Raw genomic sequence first — 26,355 nt, forward strand, 5'->3', positions numbered from 1 at the left:
TAGGAAAATTAAGTGAAACCTGCACACAACCTCTCAGAGGTCTGGCACATGACACATGCCCAACCTTTGATCACTCTTATTAATTGGAATTATGAGGAGACAGGACAGCTGGGTTCTAAACCCAGCCTCCTTCTGAACCTCAGATTTCCTCTACAAAATGGGGAATGATGAGTTCTTCCCACTCATCCCTCGGGGTTTTAATAAAACAAGTGAAACAAACAAACAAAAAGAAGATATTAACATATGCGGTAAATGACAAAACATAACCAGACTTAGTTTAAACTTCTTGTTTTACATTAAAAAGAACGGTGGGACCCGGCTGGGTGGGTGAAGGGAAACAGGGACTCTCCAACGCTGTGGGTGGGAAAGTAACTGGGCAAAATACACAAAAAGCCCTAAAAACGTGCGATCTCTGTGAGTCAAAACTCAATTCCACAACAATAGTTTATCCTAGGGAAAGAATTGGTCACATGGGCAAAGGTGGGGCATGAGGATGTTTATCCCCAGGTGTTCACGCTGGTGAGAAACAGGACACGAGGGGACAGGTTAGGTACTCCTGGCTCATCCAAACAGGGGACATGCAGTCTTAAACCACTGCTTCTGAGTATTACTGACAGAAAAGAGTCATAAAATATTGTCACAAGAAACACTCAGGTTGCAAGACAGTAATACTACCTGGTTCCAGTTGGTTTCTAAATATTTCTATGTATGTGTACACAAAGGATTTATACCTAATTTATATAAAGGATATATATCATGCAAAAATAATTTATATACAACATATCTAAAGAATATATATAATGTATATATTATATATATATATACAGTGTGTGTATATGTACATGTGCAAACTCATGTGTGTATAAAGTATGAAAGATACACACCAAAATGTAAAATTATTCTGGTTCTTCTTAGCTACTGGTATTAAGGGAGGTTTCTTTTTGTTTGTTTGGTTTTGTTTTCGGGTTTTTGGGGGGTTTTTTTTTAGGGGGGGGTTTGTCCAATCTCTAAATTTCCTACAGTGAATATGTACTATTTGTGCAATTTGTCTAAACGAAGATGTTCAAGATCAAGCTCCCCTCGGGTGTCTTCCCCCATCGCATCCTGTCCCCCATCACCCCAGGACTCACCCTGGACAACCAGCTCCACGTCCCTGTGCTGAGAGCCGGCCGTGTTGTTGACCAAACAGGTGTACCTCCCTGCATCCTCCAACAGCGCCTGGTCAAGGTGGAGACTGCCATCTGCTCGGACGGAATGCTGGCTGCCCGGTGGGAGCTGGTGAGAGTGAGGAAGCACCAGCTTGGGCCGAGGGCCCCGCTCAGAGCCAGCTAAGAGAGAGCACTCCAGAAACCTCACTGCCCACCAGGCCAGCAGGGAGCAGCCTGGACAGAGAGGCCAGGGGTTTGGAGAGGGTGGGGGACTCTGGGGGGGCTTGATGCTCCTACCCTTTCCCTGATATTCATCCACCCCCCACACACACACAGACCCTCAGGGCCAGGTGGGCCTGACCCCCGGCCCACCACTGACCCCACTCTCCCAGGGCCAACTGGTCCAGGGCAAGACACCTGACCCAAGGGGGCTGATGGGAGCCTCTCCCAGGAGTGCAGGGTTGGAGCCAGAGCCTTTACTGAGTCGGGGCTGAAGCTCCAAGGCCCTTCCACACCGAGGCCACAGAGAGAAGGGACAACCCGTCTGTGGAGAGAGAAAAGAGCCATGCAGAGCAGAGCAGAGGTGTGGCCGCATCAGGTGTGGTCCCAGAGAGAGAAGCAGAGAAAGCAACTCCTGGTGGCTGCCCAGGTCTGTCCCCATCAGGACCGGGGTGGGGCAGGTGGCGCTGGTCCAGAATGGGGCCTGGGGCAACCTCTATAAAGATGTCCAGGGACTTCCCTGGTGGTGCAGTGGTTAAGAATCTGCCTGCCAATGCAGGGGATATGGGTTCAAGCCCTGGTCCGGGAAGATCCCACATGCCGCGGAGCAACTAAGCCCGTGCGCCACAACTACTGAGCCCACGTGCCACAACTACTGAAGCCCACGCGCCTAGAGCCCGTGCTCTGCCACATGAGAAGCCTGCGCACCACAATGAAGAGTAGCCCCCGCTCGCCGCAACTAGAGAAAGCCCGTGAGCAGCAACGAAGACCTAACGCAGCCAAAAATAAATAAATAGATTTATTAAAAAAAAAAAAAAAAAGATGTCCAGCCAGTCCATCGTTGGTGAGGGGCCCGAGCCCGCTTCCACCAGGCCTGAGCCCGCTTTCAGCCTCCCTGTCTCTGTCCCTGTCCCGTGACCCGATTTCACATTCTGCACGCCGGTTCCAGGAGAGGCTCCTGGGCTGTCTCGGTACCAGGCCCTTTCAGGCTGAGAGAGCTTGAGGGGGGCTCTGCTCCTCGCACTCGGCAGCTGGGCAGGCGCAGGTCCACCCAGCGTCCCCGCTGAACTAAACAAGCTCTGCGTCTCCAGCTACTTCCTATCCTGGTGTGGACGAGGCCCAGGGCCACCCCTCCCCGCATGCCCATCGGATTCTACTGAGGAAGGCTCCTCACCGCCCCAGCCTACGCGCCCAGGCAGGGTCCTCCTCGGGGTCACATCTAATTACACAGGCTGCGGAAGGAGTCACCCACTCGAGCAGCCTCGGCAAAGCCTCCCTGCTCCGGGAGCTGCACCCTGTCTGCACTGCATCAGACACTGGAACGACGGGCCCGGGACCAGGGCAGCCATCTGGTCACACAGTCACTGCCTCTCTGGGTGTCCAGCGTCTGCTGTCTGCTGGGGCGAGGGCACCTCTTTTATAGCTTCCAGGGCACAAGGACCCCGGGATGTCTGAGGATAGGCCAGAAGGATGGAGGGAAAGGGAGAGGCAAAGAAGGAGTGAATGGCAGAAAGGAAACAGAAAGAAAACCAAATGGATAGGAATGGACGAAGCAGCCCCTGTGCACCCAGCAGTGTGCCAGGCAGCCGGGGCAGATGTTCAGCCGCTCGGGTCACGTCTCTGCCCTGGAATCATCTGAACGGGGGTGACGAATGCATTGCGTCTGTGCCCCCGCCCACAGCACTAATGATGCACAAGCTCCTCCGACCAAGGACTCTAGAGGGTGAAGGATGCTATCAGTGCGTTATCAGAGAAGGTTCTGGAAAGAAGCAGGAAGGAAGAGGACGTTCCAAAACAGGGGAACCGCAAAGCAGAGACCGAGGTGTGAACGTGACAGCGCGCTCCTCCCCTGCACCCAGAGGGGCCCTGCACTTACGGGCCGGCCGGCCTTGAGCCAGCGCCTCTCGGGGCGGGGCCTCCCAGCCAGGATGATGCAGGGCAGGGACACGGGCTGCCTCTCCAGCACCCGGATGGTGGAGGCGCTGCTGGCGATCTGTGGAGGTGCTATAGGGAGAGGAGACAGTGTGGGTACACGAGACTCCTGTGGGAGGGCGTCCGGGGGACAGAGGCCCCCACTCCCCACTGTCTCCTCCCCAGGGAACCAGTGGAAGCATCAGGACTGGGGACCCTAAAGGGTCAAAGGGTGCACTTCTTGGGGCACACTGCCCAGGAAGTAGGGGTCCAGATGCTCCTCCTGGAGAACCTGGCTGTGGACACACCTGTCCCAAAGGATGGGCAGTCATGAGGGGGTGTCTCTGGGGGTGTCTGGTGTCCCCCCCAAACCCTCCTCTCCAGATCCACCAGCGAACCATGTCCAGTCACAAGGAGGTGGGCCTCTGCCTGGACCTTCCCGAAGACGTTTTGAGCTTCACAGACATACGGGGCCTGGTCTTCGGGAATCACACCTGAGGGGCAGGAAAGAGGCAGGCCTGACTGTCAGAGCACATCACGGCTCCAGCCCCCACAGGCTCCAGCTCCCCAGGTGCAGACGCGCCCTTGTCACAGTCTGGCCCTGCGGAGGTTAGGTAGGAGGGCTGGGATGGCAGGGAGGAGAGGGATGGGGGATACAGCCAGGCCTTGGAAGGGTGAGAAGGCCTCAGCTTGTTCATGTGTAGCATGGGGATAATTTATCAATAACTGCACCCTGTAGTGTGATTGGGAGGGGTCAATAGATAATGCAAATACAGTGCTCAGCATCCAGCCTGGCACATAGTAAATAGAAGCAGTAGTAGTGACGATGATGATGATGGTGATAATGATGGTGGTGAGGACGATGGTGGTGATGGTGATGATGGTGGTGATGGTGATGATGGTGATGATGGTGGTGATGGTGATGATGGTGGTGATGGTGATGATGGTGGTGGTGATGGTGATGATGGTGAGGATGATGGTGATGGTGATGATGGTGATGATGGTGGTGATGGTGATGGTGATGGTGATGGTGGTGATGGTGATGATGGTGATGATGGTGGTGATGGTGATGATGGTGATGATGGTGGTGATGGTGATGATGGTGATGGTGATGATGGTGATGATGATGGTGGTGATGGTGATGATGGTGGTGATGGTGATGATGGTGATGGTGATGATGGTGATGATGGTGGTGATGGTGGTGATGGTGATGGTGATGATGGTGATGATGATGGTGGTGATGGTGATGATGGTGGTGATGGTGATGATGGTGATGGTGATGATGGTGATGATGGTGGTGATGGTGGTGATGGTGATGATGGTGGTGGTGATGATGATGGTGGTGATGGTGATGATGGTGGTGGTGGTGATGATGGTGATGGTGATGATGGTGATGATGGTGGTGATGGTGATGGTGATGATGATGGTGGTGATGGTGATGATGGTGGTGATGGTGATGATGGTGAGGATGATGGTGATGGTGATGATGGTGATGATGGTGGTGATGGTGATGATGGTGATGGTGATGATGGTGATGATGATGGTGGTGATGGTGATGATGGTGGTGATGGTGATGATGGTGGTGATGGTGGTGATGGTGATGATGGTGGTGGTGGTGAGGATGGTGGTGATGGTGAGGATGATGGTGAGGATGATGGTGATGATGAGGATGATGATGATGGTTACCACATATGACACTTAATATGTGTCAGGAACTGTGCTAAGGGATTTATGTGTACTATTCATGCAATAGCTCCTTAAGGTGGCCTGTTATTAAACCCAGGTGGTAGGTATTGTCATTATCACTATTGTGACTAGTTCAGAGTAGTGGGATGATGTGACCAGAGTCACCCAACTGAAATATGACCCTGCAACAGCCTGACCTATGGTCAGCACTGGGGGTCAGGGCCCTGCTCCCGGCCACCCAGTCTGGGGGCTGAGGGTGTCGGAAGCCATTGTCTCCCCTGCCCACCCTCCCTCAGCCCCAATCTCTTACTTTCAAAGAACAGCACTCCTGAATCGGGCCGCCCACTCCTGCTGCCCCGCCCAGGCCCCAGCAGCTGGCCATCTCCACGGTGCCAGGTGACCATAGGGGGTGGGCGGCCTGTGGCCCGGCACGCCAGGAGGGCACTCCTCCCCAGTTCCACGGTGACATTCTGGGGCAGCTCTGTCAGCTGGGGCGCATCTGCAGGGAGGTGAGCGGTCAGCCTCACCCAGCGGCTGGACCCGCCCAGCCCCCAGGGCACTGCCTCCCCTCCCGTCGCTGGGGGGTTTTCCCTCTTCCAGCCGCGCCCTCATGAACCTGACTCATATCCAGGGCTCCCAGGGCCAACTTGGGTTTGGCAGGGTCCACCCTGAAGAGCTCCTGAGGATGATGAGGCAGAGCAAGTGCCCTTTGGCAGGATGAAGTCCTCATACCCTACATGGGGTCTCAGGGACCCCGCTTAGCCCAGCCATACAGGGGAGCAACATTCCTGTTTCTGCTGGTTACACCTCCTGGGAAGCCCACCTCAGAGGGGCTGCAAGTCACCCTCAGCCACAGAAGCCCCACCAGCCCTGAGCGTCACCTCCCTTGCCCTCTTCCTGGGCCACGGGAGCTTCCTTTCATGGGTCTCCTAGACTCCGGCAACCATTTCCCAAAGAGCCAACTTCGTGGGGAGATTCTAGCTCATCTTTACCTTGCTTCATCCTTCTCTGCTGTTGAACGTTTTGTAATAAGCACATAAATCTCTACTACAAAATCAAAACAAGCCTATTAATAACTTGACCTTATACTTTATGGTCCAAATGGGACACTTAAGAGTGAAAAGAGCCATATTAATTAATTACACCAGGATAACAGATGCAAACAAGGGCAGCCCTGCTCACCTGAGTTATAAAACATCCAAGCAACACACGAGGATTTATTTCCTTAACATTTGCTCCACACACTCTAAATCCCATGCCCTTCCACAAGGTAACCACTGTTAATGGTTTGTAGTGTTTCTTCCCAACTTTTTTTCTAAGCATTGTCTTACTTTTATGATTGGGGGGGGGGTGGGCATGGAAATAAGTTATTTCCCAAAACAGAAGCTCACGATCCTTTCCACCTTTCTGCTGGCCAGAAGCAGGTCCAACGCCAGACAGGTCCAGGCCCTGTTCCCTGCAGTTTCTGGGCACTGTCCTCAGGTCCCTGTCCCCAGACCCACAACCAGGAAGGTCCCCGGCCTCTTTTGAACCCATTGCGTCCAGCATTGTGGAAAAACCTCCACCTCTTTTGTTCTTGCTGTCTCTCTCCAGAAATCTCCCCCATCCATCCAAATCATGACATCAAATTTCCCTCTTGGCCTCAGGGAGTAGGGAAGTTCCAAGGAGATAGAAGCACAACTTGGAAAATCACTGCAAGGAGGAAGACAGTCTTGGACCCAACCGCAGACACCACCCGCACGTTGCTTTTCTTCCTCATTTGGGGCCTGGCAGCTGCCTCGGCTCAGAATCCAAGAAAGTCTTCTATCCAGGTGCCTCAGATGTCGTCACTGGTCCTGCAGAGCCTTGGCCCCGGGGGCAGAGGTTTCTATTCCCCTCTTCCCATCCTGAGCAGAGCCGTGGCTCAGCTCCAGGGCCAGGTACCCCCAGAGCCTGCCTCCCCGGCTCTGCCCAGCCCACGGCAGGGCCCAGCTCAAACCTCCCTCCTCCAGGCAGGCCTCGTCCTGAATTCCTCCCCTGAGAGAAGACAGCTGACTTATAATAGTAAGCAAATAACATGTACAAAGGGTAGCATTTGGAAAACCTACTAAGTGACAGGCATGGTGATGGTGCTTTTAGAGTTCATTCATGGCCTCAATAAACTCATGAAGTGGGCATTATCACAACCCCATTTTACAGATGGGGAAACTGAGGATCAGAGAGATTAAGGAACCTGCCCCAGGTGCAACTCAAAGTCAGTGGCAGAGCTGGGATCAGGGCCCAGGTCTGGTTGGTGCTAAGACCCAGGCTCTCAGTCACTGCACCCCCGTACCCCCAGTACTCAGGGGTAACCTGGCATCTCTTTCGTCTTCTTTCAGAGGTGAATCCCGACTCACATCCTGCCCAGAAAACTGTGACTCCATCTCCTGTGCAGCCATCCCCCTGCTCCTCATTGAAGTCCCCCAAATAAGGCGGGACCTCAGAACCCTGTACACCGAAGCTGAAGGTCCTCTGGTCTCCTCATTGTGCAGATGGGAGACTGAAGCCCGAGGGAGGGGCGGGGCAGGGGCAGGGCGGGGGCGGGGCCCACCCTGATCCTGCAGCATGTCGGGTGTGGGGACGGGTTCCCAGCCCCATGCCCTTTCCAGGGTCCCATCGCGAGGCTCAGCCGCCTCTGCTTTCAGGCTCGAAGACCCCTCCTCACAGACTCTCAGGTGACCTTCGGCAGGGAGGGATCGTGAGCTGGCTCCACAGCCACCAGATTTCCCCATGGACAGCCCTTTCTGCCTTGACCTTGTGCAGGTTTCCGGGTCAGGAGCTGCGAGTGCCCAGAGACAGCTAGACATCACAGCAGCTGCCGCGCTCCCTGGAGAGGCCCAGGTCTCATCACCTGACAGCTGCAGCGCTTTTGCGGGGACGCAGCTCTGTGCGGGGGAACCGGGAACACCACAGAAGACAGAACGGCCCCACCAAGGATGCCAGCCACCAGGCTGGGAGGGGGCAGGACAGGAGGGTGTGGCCAAAGCTGAGACTTCCTTTAACAGCACTGCTGGCCACTCCCTCCACCCCTAGGGATTTCCCAGCGAAGTGAAATTGACAGAGGTGATGCCATCCCTTCCTCTTACTTGGGCCCCAGGGCAAGGGACACCAGCCTGAAGGCCTGAAGCCTGGGCAGGGCCCCCCTGCTGTCCCTGCCCCACTGGACACCCGTGGATGAACCCCTTCACCACTCTGAGCCTCAGTTCCCCATCCAGAAAGAGGTAACTATTTTCACCCTGATTCCAGTACCTTAAAGTTCCAGGACTCTTTATCATTGTCTGGAGACCCTGTAGCCCCCCAGCCTCCTCCACCATCCCCCCAGTTCCTGTGGCTCAGAGCCCTGGGGCAGAGCTGGTGGGGATGTACCAGCTCAGGAAGGAGAGCTCCAATCAGTCCTGACTCAGTTCAGTCAGAAGAGGGAGGGGGTCTCAGGCCCAAAGACTGTCTAGACAGGCAGGGTGGCCATGGGAGAGGCTGGCCTCAGCCCCTGCCCTGCATTTAGAGGGAATTCCAGGGTATCTGTGAGTGAGACAATGCTGGGGATGGCCTCCGAATCCGCCTCCCGGGAAGACTCCTTTCCCCATAGAAAGATCGTCAGTCGAGCCTGGAGCCACAGCCCCATTGGCCAGGGCTGCAGGATGACTTTCCTCCCTAAAAAAATATTTTAAATGATATTTTATGACTGTTTATAAAGACAAACACAATCTGGATTCGTTTTTAATCTATTTATTATTCTTCACTTTTTTCTTCTGATGGCAATAAAATCAGAGCCCTATCCAGCAGCCCTAAAAGTATCACGGGCTCTGGGCCCTTGCCTGTTGTGCCTGATAGAGAAGCCACCCAGATACTGACCACACTGGCCACAGAGCCCAGCTCTGCTTCTAACCTGCTCCCCCAGGCTGGCCAGAGGGTCTTTGCTCCCACAAAAGCACACCCCCTGCTCCCCTGCTCACTCACCCAGCAATCAGGGGCTTCCGAGTTGGGAATAAGAAGCAGAGACTAAAATGAGAGGATAGAAAGAGGGCTGAGTGAACAGCCACTTAGAGAGAAATCCAGCAGGGCAAAGGGAACTTAGCTCAGGGCAGTTGTAAAGTAATAGAAAGAGTGGGACTTCCCTGGCGGTCCAGTGGTTAAGACTCAGTCTGTACTTCCACTGAAGGGGGCACGGGTTCGATCCCTGGTCAGGGAACTAAGATCCCGAACGCCGAGTGGCGTGGCCAAAAAAAAAAAAGTAATAGAAAGAGCACTGAGCTCCACGAGCAGGCGCTGACCGTGGAGCCCAGTCACCAGCCGTGTGATAATCACTCCGCCTCACTCTGCCTCGCCAGGCCCTTGTCAGCCTGGTCCAGCCCACGGGCCGTGTATTGATTATGTATTCTATTCAAGCCCTGAGTGAAGCACATTATCTCATTAAATCTCTCAAGGACCTTGTGAACAGCCTCTATCAGTATCATCCCCATTTTACAGATGACGAAAGTGAGGCTCAGAAAGGTAAATAACTTGGCCAAACAAGCAGCAGGACCAGGACATTGATCCAGGACTCTTATCAGCCAAATGCCAGGTCCAGAGGGGATGCAAAAATCACCTCGCAGGCTTGGTACACAAATACAGGCACCTGCTGGCAGTACAGGAGGAGGCTGCCGTCCTCCCTGTGCCCCAAATACCACCAGGAAGCCAGCTCCCAGCTGAACAGCAGGAAGTGGGCACAGTGCCCACGCGTTCTCAGCCCTGGCAGGCTCTGCCAGCCTGGCCAGGAAGGTTGCACCACAGCTGCCACCCAGATGGGCAGGAAATTGAATTTCCCACCACTGCTGCCAGGCCAGCTCACCCCAGACACACAGGTGTTGGGCCACTGTCCATGCCGTCCCTGACCTCAAGGCCAGAGGCCACCAGTGGCCCCATGCCCCAGAAGCCTGCCTCTGGGATGCCAGCCATCCCCCCACCTCTCACCTGGGGAAATGGCCCCAAGACCAATGGCTAACAGGTGAAGGAACAGGCATGTCAGCCTGGGCCCCAAAGAAATAAGGTTTTGCTGGACAGAAATTAGACACAGAGCAAAGGATGACCGCTTGTAACAATGCCAAGGGCAGCCCTCCCTGGAGCACCCTCTCTGCTCATCCAGAACCTACTGACTAATCACAATGACAGTGACATTTGTCAGAGCCCATTGTGTCCGAGGCCTTTCTTATCTCTCACTCACACAACATCCAGAAATATCTTGCAGGTGAGGAGCCCGAGGCTCACAGTGGGGAAGCAACATCCAAGCCCACCTTGCTGGGAGCATCAAGATCAAGTCCAGGGGCTAAAGGCCCGGACCCTGGGTTCAGATCTCAGCTCTGCCACTCACCAGCTGTGTGACTTTGGGCAAGGCACTTAACCTCTCTGTGCCTCGTTTTCTCCATCTATAAAAGGGATAATGTAGAACCCATCTCAAAAGGTTGTTACGAGGATTATATGTTAGTACGTGAAATGTGCTTAGAGCTGGCCCTGGCATGTGGAAGATTTCATGGAAGCCTTATTATATTTTTATTATCAGGCTCTAGGCCTATGGCTTTCCATACCCACCCCACCCCACCCAAGAGCTCAGCAACACACTGTACTCTCGATAGGGAAAGTCTGAGCACATCAATCTCCTCCTTAGAAAACTCTCACCGCCTCCACAGAACAAAGCCCAAACTCCACCAGGCTCCCTAGCCCAAGGCCGGGAGTGACCCAAAACTGGGCAGCTGCCCCGGCCTCCCCTCCCCACCCTCTCTATGCCTCACTTGCTGCCTTGCTTCTCTTGCCATGGGGAGATCGGCACATGCTGTTCCCTCTGCCTGGAACACTGTTCCCTCTGCCTGGAACACTGTTCCCCAGCTCGTCACCTGACTGTTTCTGGGCTCAGCTTAGACATCACCTTCTCCAAGAAGCCTTCCCGGCCTCCAGTGTTGGCTTAGCCCCCTTCTCTGGGCGCAGGACCCAAGGATGCCACTTCCAAATTCTCAGTACACTGAGTGTTCTAATGGTCTGTTTACCATCTCTCTTCTGGACACCAAGAACAACACAAAGGCAGATGCCATTGTAGCCCCAACACAGGGTCTGGGGCACAGGGCCTGGCTATCAGGTGACCACATGTTGGAGGAATAGATGATGGAACAGATGGGGAGGATCCCCAAGCCTGAGTTGGCACCATCTCCCCCAGGGCCAGACCCTCCTGATTGAGCCTCACTGGGGAGCCCCTTGGCCATCCCACCCGGCCCAGTCAAGTCCATTCTCTATTCTCTGCACTTCCCTAGAACTCCCAGCACCTGTCTCTCCCATCATGGCCGCAGTCAACCCTCAGAGCACAATCCGCTCCGGCTCAGCACGCCAAGGAGCTGTGCCCACAACTTCCGAGCAATTCCCAGTGCCCAGGATCCAGGCCTGGAACTTAGACATCATGACAATCACAGCCAAGGCCATGTACCAGCCACAGAAGAATTCAAACTTCCCATCTGTAAAAAGAGGATAATAGCTTCTCCCTTTATTAAGCACTCACAATGGGCCAAACCCTGTGCTAAGCATTGTGTGTCTGATTTCATTGAAGCCTCACAGCCACCCAACAAAGGAAGTAGTGTGGTCAGCTCCATTTTACAGATGGGGAAACTGAGGGTCAATGATTTGACCAAAGCACACAGATGGTAAGTGATGAAGACAAGACTGGAACTCAGGTCTCAGGGATGACGACACCCATGCTGGAACCAAACTATCTCTGTGATGGGCAGTGACCCCTGCCTCTTGGGATTCTCACACTTGAGTGGTCCCTCCCACTCAGCACATACCAGTGTTGGTCTGTGTGACCAATAGAATATAGTAGAAGTGATGGTATGTCACTTCCAAGACTGCGACTGGTTATAAAGACTGCAGCTTCCATCTTGGATGTTATCTCTATCTCTATCCCTCTTGACTCACTTTCTCTGGGAAAACCCATGTTCCAAGAAGCCTTCTGGAGAAGCCTATCTGGGTAAGGGACAGAGGCCTCCTGCCAACAGCCACATGAGTGAACTTAGGGTGGATTCTCCAGCCCCAGTCAAGCCTTCAGATGACCACATCCCCGGCCAAGGTATTAACTGCCATCCCATGAGAGACCTGGAGCTAGAACCACCCAGCAAAGCCACTCCCAGAATCACAGAACCATGAGACAATAGATGCTTATTGTTTTAAGCCACATAGTTTTAAGGCAATTTGTTACACAGCAAGAGGTAACACATACACCATCTCCCTCTAAAATCCCCATCCCACGTGCTCTGGATCCAAATGATGCAAATACCCCACTGGCAGGCTACATGGTACCACTCTCTCCTCCCTGCTCAGAAATAGGGCAGGTGGTGGGGGACGGGGAAGGGGGAAGGCAGGAGGGGTAGGGCAAGTGGGGACAAGGTGTACACTCACGTCCAACCTCCAGCCGGATTTCTGCAGAGGCATCGCCAAACTCATTGACTGCTCGGCAGGTATAGACGCCAGCATCCCTCTCCCGGGCCACCGGGATTCGCAGCATCCCAGAGCTGGAGCCCTCAGAGGCCAGGATCATTTCAAGACCCTCTGGACCAAAGATGAGAAAACAACAGGCAGGTACCCATGGTTACCACAGGAGGCCAGGGGATCAGGCTGCCTTCCTGACCCTGGGTTCCTGCAACTCCACAAAGCAGGGACCTTGGAGGGGTGTGGGTGAGGGAAAGATTTCCCCCCAGAATCAGGACCCCTATTGTTTAATGAGTACAGATTTTTAGTTTTGCTAAATGTAAAGGGTTCTGGAGATGGATGGTGGTGATGGTTGTACAACAATGTAAATATACTTAATGCTACTGAACTGTACACCTAAAAATGGTTAAGACGGTAAATGTTATGTTAGGCGAATTTTGTCCCAATTTTAAAGTCAGCACCCTTGGGTCCAGTTCCCTGAGCCCCTTTGTTGACCACGAGTGAGCCTCAGCCTGTTCCATTGCATGCGGCAGGTTCATCACCCAAGAACTCCTTGCCTGGGCCTCCCTCCTGGCTCTCCACCCTCTGCTCAGGTGCAGACTGAGGCTTGGATCAGCTCTGGGAGGAGCCCAGGGTCACGGAGACGACCACTCTCCCCCCAGTTCTGCCTCTTTGAGGCCTTATTCTCATTTCCCTTGTGCACTGTTCCCCTACCCCAACTCCAGGCCTCCCCCTCCTGAGGCCTGAGGGACCACCCTGATTCTGAACTCTTTTTACAACTTAATATTTTACACTTAAAATTGTGGTACATACATATACATAACACAAAATTTTACCATTTTAAGCATTTTGAGTGTCCAATTCAGTGGCATTAAGTTCATTCACATTGTCATGCAACCATTCCCACCACCCATCCACAAAACTTTTTCATCTTCTTAAACTGAAACCCTACTTATTAAACACTAACTCCCCATTTCCCCATCCCCCAGCCCCTGGCAACCACCATTCTCCTTTCGGTCTCTATAAATTTGTATATTCTAGGCATCTCATATATGAGATTCCACTCAAATAACTGGAATCATTTAATACTTGTCCTTCCGTGTCTGGTTTATTTCACTTAGCATAATGTTTTCAAGGTTCATCTATGTTGTGTCAAAACTTCATTCCTTTTTTCCAAATTAAGAAAAAATTTTTTTTCTTTTACTTTTTTACTACTTAAATGCACCATACTAGAGCAAATGTCTCTGAAAATATCATAAGTAAAAGATTCTTTTCTCCATTCAGCAAATTAGAAGTAGGGGGAAATTTCTACACAGCAGCTGCTATGAGCCTGATTTATTTTCCTTTTTTTTTTTTTGCTTTTTTTCATTCTTTTTTTTTCTTTGCCATAGGAGTCAAATTAAGAAAAAATTTAATTTAATTTTAAATAAAGCTCATAAAATTTATTATCTTAACCATTTTTAAGTGGTAACTGTATTCTCATCATTGTACAACTTGAATTTCATTCCTTTTTAAGGCTGAGCAACATCTCATTGAGAGATCCCCCTTTATCAAGGGGCTCCCGGGCTGGGCTGGTAGAGCTCTCAGCCACCACAGGCAGCGACCTGGGCACAGAGTAAGGAGTCCTGAGGCCTCTGCCACCACTAGCTGGTGACCGTGGACAAAATGCTCAAACTCTGAGCTAACTCTGCCTGTCAATGTCAAGGTGAGGCTCTGACAAGATCACAGACAGGTGCTGCAAAGGCTGGAGTGCATCCAGGTGGGAGGTGCCTGTGCTTGAGAAGGAGCCCAGTGTTCTGCCCCTGGAAAGTCTGAGGCAGGAGCCCCAGGACCCAGGTCCACTGGTGTGGGCGCAAGAGCAGCTCCTGTCAATCAAACTCCAGCTCCACGTCTGGCACAGACAAAACCCTCTACACTCGTTAACTCAGGAGAGCCTCAGAACAGCCCTCTTACCATTACTGCTGGCTCTCAGATAACCACATCGCCATCGTCACCATCATTAAGAACACTGAGCCCTGCCCGTGTGCCAGGCTCGTTCTAAACAATTTGCACATATGGACTCATTTAATCCTCATACAACCACCTATCTTTGACTCTCCAGCTAAGGAAGCAGGCTCAGAGATACCAAGTCACTTGTCTGAGGTCACCCAGGGGAGCCAGAATTCAAATCGGGGTCTATTCTAGATCCTGCTCCTAACCACGGAGCCAACCTGCATTAGCTGCGTGGACGCCGGCCTGGGGATGGGAGTGGGGCTGCCAGAAACGGTCCTCTCTCTCCAGACACCCCATTCGGAGTGCCCCCCACGACCGTCCTGGAAAGCTGACCCTCCAGGGACCCTCCCCCCACCCAGTGTACCTCGATACCAGATGACCCGGGGCGGAGGCACCCCGGACGCCTCACACGCCAGCACGGCTTCCTCCCCGACGGCGGCCAGCACCACCGCATTCATGGCCGAGACGGACGGTGGGTCTGTGTGGGGAGCAGATGGGGAATTGGGGACCAACCCGCAGACTCCCTAGAGAGAGAATGCAGCTGGGGGAGGGGCGGCGGGGACAAGGTGGGGCTGAGCACCTACCTCCTCCCCATCCCCCACCAACCGGGACAGTCACCCCAGAAAGATGTAGCCTCGGCTGGTTTCTAAAAAGCCAGTTACTCCCGGGACCAAACCCCCTTTTGTTCCTCATTGATCTTGAGATAAAAGCCGAAATCCTACAAGGTTCTAAAAGGCCCTACAGGGGCAGGCTGCCTGCCCCTCCCCCGCCCCCTCACTCCAGCCAGCCTCCTTGCAGCCCCTTGGGCAGCCCGGACTCATTCCCACCTCCAGGCTTTTGCCCCACCCGATCCCTCTACTTGGAACGCTGTTCCCATTCCCATCTGCGGGCAAGGGTCTGGTCCTGTGTGTACCAGCCCGTTTCCCTCTCTGCCCAGGGGCACGTCACTCCATCACACCACCCTGCTCTGCGCTCGTTCTAGTACCTTCACCATCTGAAAGCACCTTATTTATCTGTTTGCATGTTTGCTTTGTGCCTCCCCATTAGAATATAAGCTCCACCCGGATGGGGACCCTGTGTTCACTGCTGTAGCCCCAGTGCCTGCCACACGGTAGATGCTCAATAAGTATCTGGGGATGGGAGGGAGGGAGGGAGGGAGGGTGGGCTGGAGATCCTTCTCCTGCAGATACCCTTGACCCGAGTACCTGCATAGTAGAGGGTGACCGTCTTCTCGTCTGTGCCAACGTCATTAGCAGCCTGGCAGCTGTAATTCCCAGCATCCTCTGGGGCCACTCCCTGAATGATCAGGGTTCCCTGGGCATCCACGCGGACTCTGGAGTCGTGCCATGAAACGTGTTCAACAGCAAGGGGCTGGTTAGGTCGGGTCACATGCGGTTGCCCCAGTCATTATTAATAACAAATTAACTAACGACATCACTGGTGACACCATTCTACACTGACCGCTTGCTCTGTGCCAGGCTGTGTGTTCAGCACTTTACGTATGTTCTTTTTTCATTCATGGGGCTCAGAAAGGTATGGTGACTTGCCCAAGGTCACACAGCCTGAATGGCAGAGGCAGAATTCAAGTACAGGTCTGTTGGATTCTGCAGCTGTAGCTCCTGACCCCTGAGCCCACACTGTTATGTTTCCCAAGTGATCTCTCTCCTCAGCCTCAAATCATCCCCAGGAAGAAGGCAGGGCAAATGCTACTCCCCCATTTATATTAATAGTTAAGAAGACTGAGGCTCAGAGAGGTCCCCTGGGAGTCCACCTGTTCCCAGTCCCAGACCTCCAAGCCCTGAGCCCTCACCTGCTGTCCTCTTGCAGGGCATGACCCTCATGGCTCCAGGAAATGTGGGGTGCAGGGTATCCAGAGGCCGAGCAGCTGACCCTCATCTCCATGCCCTGGGAAAAGCGCTGTGACCTGGTGTGGATGCTGACCTGTGGGGCCTCTGTAGTTCAGAGAGTGGACAGGTGGGGAGGAGCTTGTCAGAGCAGTTGTGCTGTCCCAGGCACCCAGCCCTGGGCCCCCGGCCCCTCCCGGCAGCCACAGACGGTGTAGACAAAGGAAGCAAAGGTCCCAAGGGGCCTGCATCCTTGGGAGCGGCTTGCTGGGGAACTGGGGAGTGTTGCCAGGCAGCCTCCCAGGCACATCCCCAGGCCACACGGGGACCTGAATTCCCAATACCCCCCAGGGGGAGCCTTGAGCTCCCTGGATTTCTGCTCTGAGCTGAGCACCCTGAAGAGGCTTAGGGAGCTGTCGAGATGCCGGGGCTGGAGACCTGAGTGGACCTCAAGGTCTGCCCAAGTATCGACTGCAAACGTAGGTTCTATCCTGGCCCTCGGAAAGCTCACAGTGCAGCGGACCTGTCAGGCTCAAACAGACATCGTGGGCCATCTCATCTAGACATGGCAAACACGCCCCTCCCATACCAGCGGCCTAGATATGGCCTCAGAATCCTTCTCAACACACTCTAGGCAGTCAATCAACAGTCACTAGCATAAGGGAGAAAACTTGTTCCAACACACTCACTTTTACAGTTGGGGAGATAGCACCCCGGGGAGGAGGATCTGTCTAAATCCTGGGTGGACCTAAATCCTAGGTTAGTACCTAATCCAGGCACCAACACTCCCGACGTGGGTTCTTCCCACTGCCTCCCCCACCCCCATCTGGTCGGTGCTACCCAACCCCTGCCAAGGACGTCTGATCTCTGGGCTTTCGGAAGTTTCCACTGTTCCATCTCTGTCCTGCATATTGAGAGGGGTAGGTAATGGAGGTGTTCAACGGCAGGGGAAGAGGACAGGACTCAATGAAACTGGCTTGGCCTACAGCAGTAGAAATTTAGGTCAGATATGAGGATGAACTTCCCAACAGTGAGAACCACTACACTTAGGCTGGAAGGCTACAGAATCCTCTTCCTCTGAAGGTTGAGAAAACACTGAAAGGGCTGACATTGCCTGCCAGAGGTGACGTCTGGGCAGAGGGATGGATTGATGGGCTTTGGAGGGAAATGCTAGGTATTGTGTTGAATTGGGAGGACAGCAGCCTCACCTCGCACCAGGAGCCAGACGGACGCCCTCGTGACCCCGTTGGAGTTGCTGGCCATGCACTGGTACCGCCCGCCGTCGCTGGGGGTGATGTCCCTGACCTCCAGAGACAGGTTGGCCAACTGGGTGACTCTGCCCGTCGAGGGCGACAGGACTCGCCAGTCCCGGACCCACGTCAGGTTGTAGGGGGCCTCGCCCAGGACCCGGCAGGACAGAACGGCGGTCTCTCCAGAGGACACGGTCACGTTGGGGACAGGGACCACCTGTGGCGGGGGGTCTGCAGGAACAGGAGTACAGGAGGCACTGAGGGGTTGACACAGGAGGCACTGAGGGGTTGACACAGGGAGGGGGCCATCCTGCAGGCCCTGGCGGTGTCCAGACCCCGGAGCCCACCGCATTCCTCAGGACACATCAGCCAGCAGAGCAGTTCACCAGCATCTGCTCACCATGCCCGGACGGCGCCACCCCACGGCCATCACACACCCGTCGAGGGGGCTGCGTGCATGCGTGCGTGCGTGCGCGTGTGTGTGTGTGCGCATGCGTGCGTGTGCGTCCGCGCGTGCACGCCTACCTTCCGCACAACACCCAACTGCGATATTTAGCAAGAGCTACACCACTCTTCACACCCTTTGAGCCAATAATTCCGCCCTGGGGGATAAAGCCTCGGAAATCACCCTCAAGAGGGAAAGAGTAACAAGTACAGAGCGATTCTCTGTACAAGTAGCAGCCAAATGTGGAACTAAGGAAGGCCACTGCCCCAAAGGAGGAAAGAGCTAAGAAACCCACACTCTCAACAAGAAAAGGTCGTAAGAAGTGGCAGGTCAGAGACCGTCTATCCAGGGACAGTCTGCAGGACCTGCAGGAAAAAAGCTGGATCCACATGTCAATGACCATGATGTGCAAGTATACTAATGGGGAAATTTGACTCCGGACAAAATTAAGTAGTATTAAGGCATTACTTACTATTCATTTTATTAGGTGTAATCATAGAGTCTTTATTATATGGGAAAATCTATGTTTTTAAAAGAGATACATACTGAAATGTCAGGATGCCTACAATTTAGTTTAAAATAGTTTAGCCATATCTGTGATAACCTACAGGAGAAAAGAATCTAAAAAAAGAATGAATATATGTATAACTGAATATACATATATTCAGTTATATGTATATAAAGAATATATTCAGTTATGTGTATAACTGAATCACTTTGCTGTACACCTGAAACTAATTCAACGTTGTAAATCTATTACACTCCAATAAAATTAAAATTTAAAATAAAATAGTTTGGCCATAAAATGAAAAGGCAAATATGGCAAAAGATTAGCAATCATTAAGTCTAATAAATGCACGTGCAAATTTCCTTATACTGTTCTACTTTTCTGTACTTACCATTTATAGTAAAATATTTGCTGACCCGCTACAGTGTTAGATGACAACAAATCAGGTTGTTTTAAGTACGTATAATATTATCCCATTTTTGTTAAAATGCACACATAGATAAAGGTCTGAAAGAAAGTAAATCAAAATGCTATCAAGGTCATCTCTAGAACAGAGGGATCACAGGTCATTCCGATCTTTTCTGCTGGTTTATATTTTCCAGTCTTCCTACAGGGAGTATGCGTGATTTTGTGTGAGTTTAGGACAACTTAGAGTGGCTGATCTCTCCCTGTTCGTTGGGCCCCTTTTCTTCTCTTCAAGACAGCTTAGGTTCATTATTTTAAAAATAAAGCCCATTCATTATAGGAGGGTCTGTGGCATTGCCAGCCTCCCGGAGCTCAATGGTGCCACGGCGGCGGGACCTGGAAGCATTAAGGGTTGGGAACGACGGGATGGACGGCGGCCCCTGGGAGGGCCTGGGGGCTGGCCAAGAGGTCAGGGGTGGGATTGAGGCTGGTGGCGGGGGACACAGCCCGAGCTGCAGCTGAGACTCACAGGCCATTCATGGGTGAAACAGCCCAAACGGGGAGGGGGGGGTGGGGAGCCAGCAAGCAGGTGCAGTGTGGGCATCAGACTCTGGATGACGGACAGGCCCCGGCAGCTGGCTGGCATGCTTGCCCACAGATGGAGAAACCCTGGGAGGAAATCCTAGAGGGAAAAATCAGGAAGGGGGTGGGGAGGGGATACACGGACAGGCCCAAAGAGACAGACCTGTGACGACAATCTGGGCCTTTGCTCGTCCGGCCCCAGCCCTGCTGACCGCTGTGCATTCATATGTGCCTTCCTCAGCCTTGGAGGCCCGTGGGATCTCCCAACTGCTGTTCCCTGACCCCCTGTGGACAAAGAACAGCTGGAGACACACAGTCGCACTGCCCCCAGCCTCGTCCAGACACTGGGGGGGCTTGGTCCCCTGAATCTTGCCCAGAAGGGAGGTCACAAATCCTCCTGGAGACTTGGTAAGAAGAGGCAGACGGCCAAGGACATGCCAATCCCATGATATGCTATGTGACTCTAAGTGCCTTCCCCTCTCTGAGCCCTGGACTTCCAACCATAGCGGGGAGGGTCTCAAGAGGGTCCTTGCTGCCCTGACCAGCACAGAGCTGGGCCTGCATGGGTTGAGTCTTCAGAAGCTGAGGAAGGCCCATCCCATGAGGATGGCCCAGCAGCAGGGGGAGCCTCAGGGAACCACCCTCCCCCATCCCTGGCCAAGCTGGGAGGTGCCCAGGAGGACAATATGACTGAGACCAAGGTCCCACTCCTGCCACCCACTCCCCTTAGATCCCTCCAGGGCATCAGGCCCCCAGGAGCCCTGGGGCTGGGAACAACGGGCGGCCCTCAGCCACTCACTGAAAGTGCCTCTCCTCGCCCAGCCTGGCTCCATCCCGCCGCAGCTGTAGCCAGAAGGGGAGGGCGCTGTGCACAGAGCAGGAGATCACCAGGGGCTGGTGCAGGTAGCCGTGGATCCTGGGGGGCATGCTGACCAGGGGGGCACCTGTGGGCAAGGACCAGCACTCAGGATTCCTCCCGTGACACAGAGACCCACAGGGATGAGCCAGGGGAGAGAAGGCCGGGATACAATCTCTGGCACCACCATCCAGTGGTCACCAAGAGCAGGTCGCGTCGCCTCCTGAAGCTTCAGTTTCCACCTCTGTAAAATGGGGTTAATTGGGTTACTGACCTCATCGTGTTGCTGTGAGGAGTTGGTGAGAGATGGGGTGTGGAAAGCACCTGGCACATGCACGTGGCAGGACCGGCTCCGTCAATGAAAACTCATGGGGTTTTTATGGTTTGTGAGAAGCCTGGCCAGGACGGACCAGCCTGTGCCACCATTTTAGCAATTCTGTGGGGCAAAGAAGTCAAACCAGCCCTGAAATCTGACGAAATGCTACCCAGACAGGACTCTCCAGGGGTGTGGGTAGGGCTGTGAGTCTGCTCGTCTGCCTGGAGGGTCAGTTTTACCCAAAGTTGTGGGAGGGAAACCTTTTTTATTGAAAAATAAGCATACTTGGAGCATGGCTGTGAATACAAAATTCACACGCATTTTTGAGATAAGAGACTTCCATGAAATCTCACAGCTTGGGATGAGCCTCTTGGGAACCCCATCAGATGCCACTGCCCCCCTCGCCTGACCCTGGCCTTGGGGTGATACATATTCTTTCCTTGGCTCTTGGAATTACTTCAGTGGAAAAGTCTGAGAACTGTCCCCCAGGGTCAGTCTTGGACTGTCAGTGCCTCACTGGGCGATCACGGACGTGTGCTCAACCCTCTCCCCCATCCCCACCAGAAATGCTCCGAGGCTGAGGCAATGTGCCAGACCTCCTCTGAGCATAGAGCTGGAGGTGGGAGGGCGGCGGGTGACATCATGCTACAGGCTCCCTGCCACATCCCAGGGGAGAGGGGCGTTGGACCATCCAGCCACGTCCTCAGCTGCGTGCACAGCAGCCACCACTCACCCCCACGCACTGGAAGCCTCTGCCGGGCCAGCTCCGGCTCCTTCTTTCTTGAGCTCAAAGAGCCCAGGGACCTGAGGCCCCGCCCTCCCCACCCCCATGTCTCCAAACCCAGAGCCTCCTGCTCTCAGTCAAACTCCCAGCCTCCCAGACCCGGAAAGTAGGGGAGGCACATCCCCCCCGCAACCCCACCTCCACACTTTAATCTACAGCTGACATGGAGACCAAAAGCCAGCGCTAAACTCAAAACTCTGGGAGCCATCTGAAAGAACAGGAGAGAGAAACGGAGGCTGCTGAAATTGCTTCCTGAAAATTCCTCCTCAAAGCTGTAAAGGCCAAGGGAGGAGAAGCCCAGGGGCCGCAGCAGGGGAGTGGAGGCCAGGAGACTGAAAGAAGGGGTCCCAAGCCCCCGACCCTGCCCTGACCCACTCGGGTCCTCCAAGTCCTCCACCTCGCCACCGGCACATTGGCACCCTCCCTGCATCCTTAAATGAAGTGGGATGACCCCCAGCAAAGTTGATGATGGAATGCCAGTGTCATCCACCTCTGAACTCCTCCCCATCACTGCCAGGGGAGGGGGGAGTGGGCTGGAAGAGGGAACGAAGCCCAATAAGGAGGCCGATGGCCAGTGAACTCAGACCCCACCCCACCCCAGGACCAGAGGCAGATCTGGAAAGCCAAAGACTTTGCCCTGACCTCTGGGAGCTTCCAACCCGGATGGTGAGACCTCAGGGACACACGGGAAACCAGCAAAAGCCACACACATGGGAACCAACACAACATGACCTACAATGACGTCACAGTAACAGCAGCCGTGTGGAGGGCCCCGGTCCACGGTTCCCACGTCTTGTGTGCAGCCTCTTGAGTACCCAAGAGCCGTCTTGTTATGTGCATTAGCTTATGGAACCCTTCGAGCAACCCTATAAAATGGGTGACCTCAGCTTCCCCAGCTATAAAATGGGGACACATCTCAGAACTGATGTAAGCATTCAATGAGCTAATGCGTGGCAAGTGCTTGGCCCAGGACTGTCCCACGGAAAGTGTTCAAAATGGTGACTAGATTAGTATTACCATGATTTTGACTATGATAGTAATTATGATTAGGGAAGGGCATACCCACACCCACTGCCCTGCCCACTGCTGTGTCTACAGTGCCTAGTACCATTGACCGACACAAAATGAATGTTGAATGCACAGGTGGATGGATGGACAGACAGACAGATGGATGCATGGATGGATGCGTGGATGGGTGGATGACTTTGCAGCAAATCCTTCAGCCGAAAGCTACATCTCAAGCATCTCAGTATTTGGCATAATGCCTTGCAGAGCCTGCTGCCCAGAGAAGTTTAATGAAAACATATTTCCTAATCTAATCCAATCTAATCTAATCAGGAAAGAAATGAGCCTCCAAGGGAACCAGGGAGCTGGGGGTGGTAAGAGCCAATCACTCACCTGGGGCCACCCCACGGTAGGAAACTCCAGAGACACGGAGGAGGGGGTTTCCCTCATGGTCCTTGCCCTTCACCTTGAGGTAGAAGCGCTCCTGGGGGGTGCGGAAGGGCGGCCCGCCCCACAGCTGGTGCGTGGATCCGTTGGAGAGGAGCCACGTGGGCAAAGTCAGGAGGGACCGCCCTGAGCTGTGTGAGAGCTCCATCGAGTCCAGGCGGCCAGGCGCCTGCAGGCCTGTGGAGTTGATCACCAGGGAGATGGGCACCCCTGCAGAGGAAAGGGCGAGGAAGGAGATGCTGCCATCTGTGCTGGGCTCCAAGATCCTCCCCAAGCAGGGGCTCTAGGACCACAGTCAGAGACCAGCCTGCTTGTCCGGCCGTCACCGGCTCCCTCACCTTCTCTTCCCTGGGCTAACTAATGCTGGGTGGGATAAGGAGAGAAGCGGGGGCTTGCTACTGTCCGTGGTCCTGAAACACCAGTGTCTCTCCAACCCACGGCTTCCCATGGCTACATCCCCTCCACTGTGCAGACTGGGGTGCTCATTGAGCAGAACTGGGAAGGGGTACCCCCACCCCTGCCCCGCCACTAACTCTGGTGCTGGCTGTCGTCAGGCAGGCTCTGGGACCGGCCGAGGTGAGACACACGCCCCGGTTTGGGAATGCTGACTCCTGCCCATCCTTTCCCCATGCTCATCTTTCTTTTGGTTTCCTTTTCTATCTTGTTGAAATGTACTTTCCACACTATCCCAGGACAGACAGAACTGGACTTGGGTTTTATAATCTCCTAAGTTGATGTGGGAACGGTCAGGTCGCTCCCTTTGCAGATGGCTCTTCATTGTTTTTTTTCCTCTCACTGATCATAAACCGGGGCCCAGAGGATGTGGTCCAGGAAGTGCCTTCAAATTTTTGAAAAAATATCAAACAATCTGGAAGGGGCATATACAAATCTAGAAGTCCAGATTCCTTTGAAAAATCAAGTGTGTCAGTGCTGGGCACCATTCCCACGTTGCAACAAGCAGCCAACGGCGTGTAGCAGCTGTTCCTGTGGCCCAGACCCCCACTGTCCAGTTAGCCACAGCCTCGCCCACTCCCTGGTGCCCCTGGCACTGAGACCAATCGCTATTTATCATTTGCAATTGCCCTGTTGTTTCTCTGTCTCTTTTGGATGTCTGGGACCCACATCTTTATCAAAAGCAGAAACCAAAGAGGGTCACAGATGGCCCCCTTCACCCTCTTCCACTGGAGACTGGCCAGTTTTCAATCCCCACTGTAGCACTTCATGTAGGATTTCTTTTCTCTCTTGGCTTTAGAATAGGAACTAAGTTTCTCTGCCTCGCGCCCTCCCTCCTACTGGCAAAAACAAACACGACATGAGCAAGCAGACCCCTTTTCATTTTGAAGATATTACTGCTGGTCCTGGCAAGGAAACCTACAAGGGCTGACAAGAATGACAGACATTAGAGGAGATACAGACTAGAAAGAAAGCCCTAAGGATCCAGCACACACCATTTTGGGTCACTATTCTGTGGTCCAAAGTTAGCCTGACCTGGTCTAGTCTCCCCCATCTCTGCTCAGCTGGTCCTAGCAAAATCCTCTGGATGGACCTGTGGCAAGACACCGTATTTTCCAAACTATAAATTGGGACCCTGGTCTGGCTACCAGATGGCATTTTCTGGCATGAAGCTCTGGCACCCTGAGCCAGAAGCCTCTGCCTGCTCGGGGGCCCAGCCTTCTCCAGGTGGAGCCATGATGGGGTATGTAGGCAACCTCAGAACCCAGTGGGCGGCTTCTCATTGGAAAACTGATCCTACGCCTCCAACGTCCCCCTAGGCTATCAGCCTCCAGGGGCATCTAGATGTCCATCAGGACACTCGTTCCCTTGGAGTGAGACACTGGTCCCCCTTTCGGGGAAGGTGTCCACTCAAGCACCTCTGAATGTATTGGACCAGCCTGATGTTCACTGGAAGAAGTGGGGCTCTGGACAGACAAATGTCGACAAAGAGCAAGGGGAAGGAGTAGCAAGAGGGACTGCGTGAGGTCCTGGAGGCCTTGGGGGGCAGGGAGGAAGTTCTAAAGGTAAATGGTCCCACGGTCACCTGGGCTGGAGCCGACAGAGGGAGTGCTGGCCCTGGGCGCAGTTCACTGTGATGTGACAGAGAGGCTGGACCCAGCCTCTGCAGGCCCGTTCCATAGTCACACACTCACGGCTCCCCCCAGAGCTCCCCCCACTTCCCAAAGGCGAGCCCCACCTCCGCGGAAGGCGGCCCTGAATCGCCCTGGGGCCAGGAACACCGTACCTTGCAGGGGCCACTCGATGGTGTGGCTGAGGTCCAGGGAGGGCTGAGTGGAGAAGCCAGCTCGGAAGTCGATGTTGCTGATGCCCGTGATCCTGACCGAATGGCGGCCGCTGCTATAGACCTAGCACAGGCCCAGGCCCACGTCACCGGGGCATCCGAACCCAGCACCCCAGCTCCAGGCAGGAGGCGGGCGACCTGACCCGGCCTGGAGTCGGCAGCTGGAATTCTCCCGCCGTTGCATACAGGTGGGCAACTTACCTGCTCCCTGGGGGCCCAGCACGATGCTCCCCAAATGAAGTGGAAGAAACCCAGCTAGAGCACTGTCCTGAGCGGCACTCAAGCTGCCCTGCCTTTCCCACTACCACCGCCCCCAACACCCGCGGGTCTGGTCTGTCCCCCTGCACGTCTAACCCCTGCCTTGCCTTCCCCACTGGCATGAGAGCTCTTGGCTCAAAGATGCTCAGAGTTTGAAGGATAGCGGTGCCTGCAGCACACAGCACTGTGCCTGGCGCCCAGTAGGGGCTCCATACATGTTTGCCTGATCAGCAAGAGGCATATCCTCCTGAAGCAGCAGCCTGCCCCATCCCAGGATACTTTGTCAGGAGCCCAGCCTGCCCCCAGCACCCTGCAGATCAGAGCAGACCCTGCTCCCCTGCCGGTCCTGTCCCTCTGAGCCCAAGGTCACCCTTGCTGCTTCTGTGCACTCTTCACAGGACAGGGTTCTGAACCACAGGCCAGCTCAGTCACCCACCTCTGGACACTCAAGTGGTTTCTATAAGCCCTTCTCAGAAGTTCCCTAACTAACCCCAAACCACTCCACTTCCTCTCACTGATGCAAGGCAGAATACTCCTCCTCTGTTCTTGACCCTTTACTTCTATTGATATGCCCACATCACTATCCACGCTCCAGCTCTCAGCTTCGCAGGGCCCCAGGCTCCCTGGAGCCAGGCAAGAGGGAGGTGGTATCTCAGGCCGGTGAAGCTGGTCTCCCCAGCCCCGGGAACCCAAGGCCCCCTACCTTGATGGACCACAGCCCAGGATGCTCAGGCTTAAAGGCCACAACCTTGGCCGAGTCAGGGATGTTGAGGAGCACGTTGAGGCCCTCGTCCCTCTGCAGGATCCTCCCTGTGGAAGCCCCAAGGACCGCTCAGTCCCCAACCATTTCCTGGGGGTGACAGCGGCCCACCCCGTCCCCTGGAACCCACAGTGCTCCAAACACCAGCCTCGGGCTTCCTAGAGGAACTGACAAGAGGCCTT

The 26,355-nt window shown here is 54.1% G+C and overlaps 1 protein-coding gene across 1 annotated transcript in view; it reads right to left on the reverse strand.

Annotated features, from left to right (window-relative positions):
- Positions 1–26,355, reverse strand: part of HMCN2 (hemicentin 2) — a 150,819-nt gene that overhangs the window by 95,478 nt on the left and 28,986 nt on the right. The window contains exons 6-19 of the mRNA XM_061200924.1: positions 26,117–26,223; positions 25,099–25,219; positions 22,806–23,069; positions 20,251–20,395; positions 19,615–19,736; positions 17,470–17,742; positions 16,228–16,369; positions 15,623–15,750; positions 14,782–14,895; positions 12,396–12,545; positions 5,275–5,463; positions 3,677–3,772; positions 3,244–3,371; positions 1,131–1,275 (exon numbers count right to left, since the gene is read on the reverse strand). Of these exons, the coding sequence (XP_061056907.1) occupies positions 1,131–1,275; positions 3,244–3,371; positions 3,677–3,772; positions 5,275–5,463; positions 12,396–12,545; positions 14,782–14,895; positions 15,623–15,750; positions 16,228–16,369; positions 17,470–17,742; positions 19,615–19,736; positions 20,251–20,395; positions 22,806–23,069; positions 25,099–25,219; positions 26,117–26,223 (2,124 nt within the window). The remainder of the gene's footprint in view (positions 1–1,130; positions 1,276–3,243; positions 3,372–3,676; positions 3,773–5,274; positions 5,464–12,395; positions 12,546–14,781; positions 14,896–15,622; positions 15,751–16,227; positions 16,370–17,469; positions 17,743–19,614; positions 19,737–20,250; positions 20,396–22,805; positions 23,070–25,098; positions 25,220–26,116; positions 26,224–26,355) is intronic.

Source organism: Eubalaena glacialis, chromosome 9 (genome assembly GCF_028564815.1).
Source record: "Eubalaena glacialis isolate mEubGla1 chromosome 9, mEubGla1.1.hap2.+ XY, whole genome shotgun sequence".
NCBI lineage: Eukaryota > Metazoa > Chordata > Mammalia > Artiodactyla > Balaenidae > Eubalaena > Eubalaena glacialis.